Genomic DNA, 2,432 nt, shown 5'->3' with positions numbered 1-2,432 from the left:
ATCCGGGAAGCAGAGTTTGCAGTGAGCCAAGATTGTGCCACTGTACTCCAGCTTGGATGACAGAGTGAGAGTCTGTCTCAAAAAAAAAAAAAAAAAAAAAAGTACATATAAGTTTGCAGTTTCATAAATTTTTACAAAATTCATATACATAGAACCAGAATTCAATGGCCGGGCGCAGTGGCTCAAGCCTGTAATCCCAGCACTTTGGGAGGCCAAGACGGGCGGATCACGAGGTCAGGAGATCGAGACTATCCTGGCTAACACAGTGAAACCCCATCTCTACTAAAAAATACAAAAAACTAGCCGGGCGAGGTGGCAGGCGCCTGTAGTCCCAGCTACTCGGGAGGCTGAGGCAGGAGAATGGCGTAAACCTGGGAGGCAGAGCTTGCAGTGAGCTGAGATCCGGCCACTGCACTCCAGCCTGGGTGACAGAGCGAGACTCTGTCTCAAAAAAAAAAAAAAAAAAAAAAAAAGAACCGCCTTTCGGCGGGAACCGCCATCTTCCAGTAATTCGCCAAAATGACGAACACAAAGGGAAAGAGGAGAGGCACCCGATATATGTTCTCTAGGCCTTTTAGAAAACATGGAGTTGTTCCTTTGGCCACGTATATGCGAATCTATAAGAAAGGTGATATTGTAGACATCAAGGGAATGGGGACTGTTCAAAAAGGAATGCCCCACAAGTGTTACCATGGCAAAACTGGGAGAGTCTACAACGTTACCCAGCATGCTGTTGGCATTGTTGTAAACAAACAAGTTAAGGGCAAGATTCTTGCCAAGAGAATTAATGTGCGTATTGAGCACATTAAACACTCTAAGAGCCGAGATAGCTTCCTGAAACGCGTGAAGGAAAATGATCAGAAAAAGAAAGAAGCCAAAGAGAAAGGTACCTGGGTTCAACTGAAGCGCCAGCCTGCTCCACCCAGAGAAGCACACTTTGTGAGGACCAATGGGAAGGAGCCTGAGCTGCTGGAACCTATTCCCTATGAATTCATGGCATAATAGGTGTTAAAAATAAATAAATAAATAAAAGACCTCTGGGCTAAAAAAAAAAAAAAAAAAGAACCAGAATTCAAATCAAGAATCATAATACTACCAGAATCCTGGAAGACTCGCTCATGCTGTCTTCCAGTCATGAATTCCCACCCGGGTAATATGAACCAAAAAGGAAATTATAAGCTCCTCCCCCAAATGACTGAACAGACCCCTTCCTCTCCACCAAGGGGGTTTCAAACCGGGGTGGGAGGGTCGGATATGCCTCATTATACTCTCCTCCCGTTAGAATTCAGGCACAGCTGACCAGCATTAACGTTAAAACAGAGATCTTATAACTGACAAAGCAGACTCTTTGTAGCAATAAAATACCAAATTCCAACCTGATTCTAGTGTAGCATCACATTCAGATAGCAGACCCTGAAAGGAATAAAAATCTTTTGCCCCAGAATATATTTCTTTGACATATTTTTATTTATTATTTTTCCTTTATGTCAGACAGGTAATGTGCCAACATCCTAACGAGGTTTGAGGGTGGCACATCTGATGTATGCATGGGAATGCCCCATCATTACACTCTTGAACTACAAAAGGATCGACTTTGACGTGTTTTTTAAATGGCTCTGCAAAGCTGTATCTTGTGGGGGAAATTTACTTTCTACAGAGAATCCCCTTCCCTTTCCAAGTCTTTTTCTGATCCTGAAGAGATTGGCCGAGAGACCAGCACCTTTTAAAGTTCTAAATAGAAAACATTTGCCATCTGTTGCCTCTAAGGGTGGCCACCTATGAGAATTTATCTACATGATAAGAACCTTGCAAGTCTCCACAAGTCCTTATCTTAACCCAAACACTCCTTTCTATTGATTCCAGGTCTCTAGGTAATAACTCTTTCAACCAATTGCCAATCAGAAAATCTTTGAACCTACCTATCACCTAGAAGCACACTTCCCCCGACTTGAGTTGTGCTGCCTTTATAGATTGAATCAATGTATGCTTCACATGTATTGATTGATGTCTTATGTTTCCCTAAAATGTATAAAACTAAGCTGTAACTGAACCACCTTGGACACATTTCTCAGGACTTCTTGAGACTGTCTCTTGGGCCATGGTCACTCATATTTGGCTCGAAGTAAACCTCTTTAAATATTTTACAGAGTTTGACTTTTTTTGTCAACAGTAACAACTGTTCTAACTTCTAGAATAATAGATTAGTTTTTAGCTGGCAAAACAGCTCACACCTGTAATCCCAACCTTTGGGGAGGTTGAGGTAGAAGGATTCCTTGAGCCCAGGAGTTTGAGACGAGCCTGAGCAACACAGTGAGGTCTCATCTCCACAAAAAATTAAAAAAAAAATAGTGGGGTGTTGTGGTGTGACTGTAGTCCCAGTCACTTGGGAAGCTGAGGCAGGAGGATCACTTGAGCCCAGGAATGCAAGGCTG

The 2,432-nt window shown here is 42.6% G+C and overlaps 1 protein-coding gene and 1 non-coding gene across 2 annotated transcripts; one reads left to right on the top strand and one right to left on the bottom strand.

Annotated features, from left to right (window-relative positions):
• Positions 1 to 510: 510 nt before the first annotated feature.
• LOC113224813 (60S ribosomal protein L21) lies at positions 511 to 1,066 on the top strand. Its single transcript, XM_026454261.1, has one exon. The coding sequence runs from the start codon at positions 520 to 522 to the stop codon at positions 1,000 to 1,002; it is 483 nt and encodes a 160-aa protein (XP_026310046.1). The 5' UTR covers positions 511 to 519; the 3' UTR covers positions 1,003 to 1,066.
• Positions 1,067 to 1,485: 419 nt separating this feature from the next.
• Positions 1,486 to 1,589, bottom strand: LOC113224816. The gene has a single exon (XR_003309438.1). It is a non-coding gene; the product is annotated as a small nucleolar RNA U13 (small nucleolar RNA).
• Between the last annotated feature and the right edge of the window lie 843 nt (positions 1,590 to 2,432).

Source organism: Piliocolobus tephrosceles, chromosome 4 (assembly GCF_002776525.5).
Source record: "Piliocolobus tephrosceles isolate RC106 chromosome 4, ASM277652v3, whole genome shotgun sequence".
Lineage (NCBI taxonomy): Eukaryota > Metazoa > Chordata > Mammalia > Primates > Cercopithecidae > Piliocolobus > Piliocolobus tephrosceles.
The sequence above is the reverse complement of the archived record's forward strand: the minus strand, read 5'-3'. Positions and strand labels throughout refer to the sequence as shown.

Bases quoted from the DNA above. Each gene is read 5' to 3' on its own strand.
- LOC113224813 (XM_026454261.1), top strand. From the start codon at position 520: ATGACGAACACAAAGGGAAAGAGGAGAGGCACCCGATATATGTTCTCT.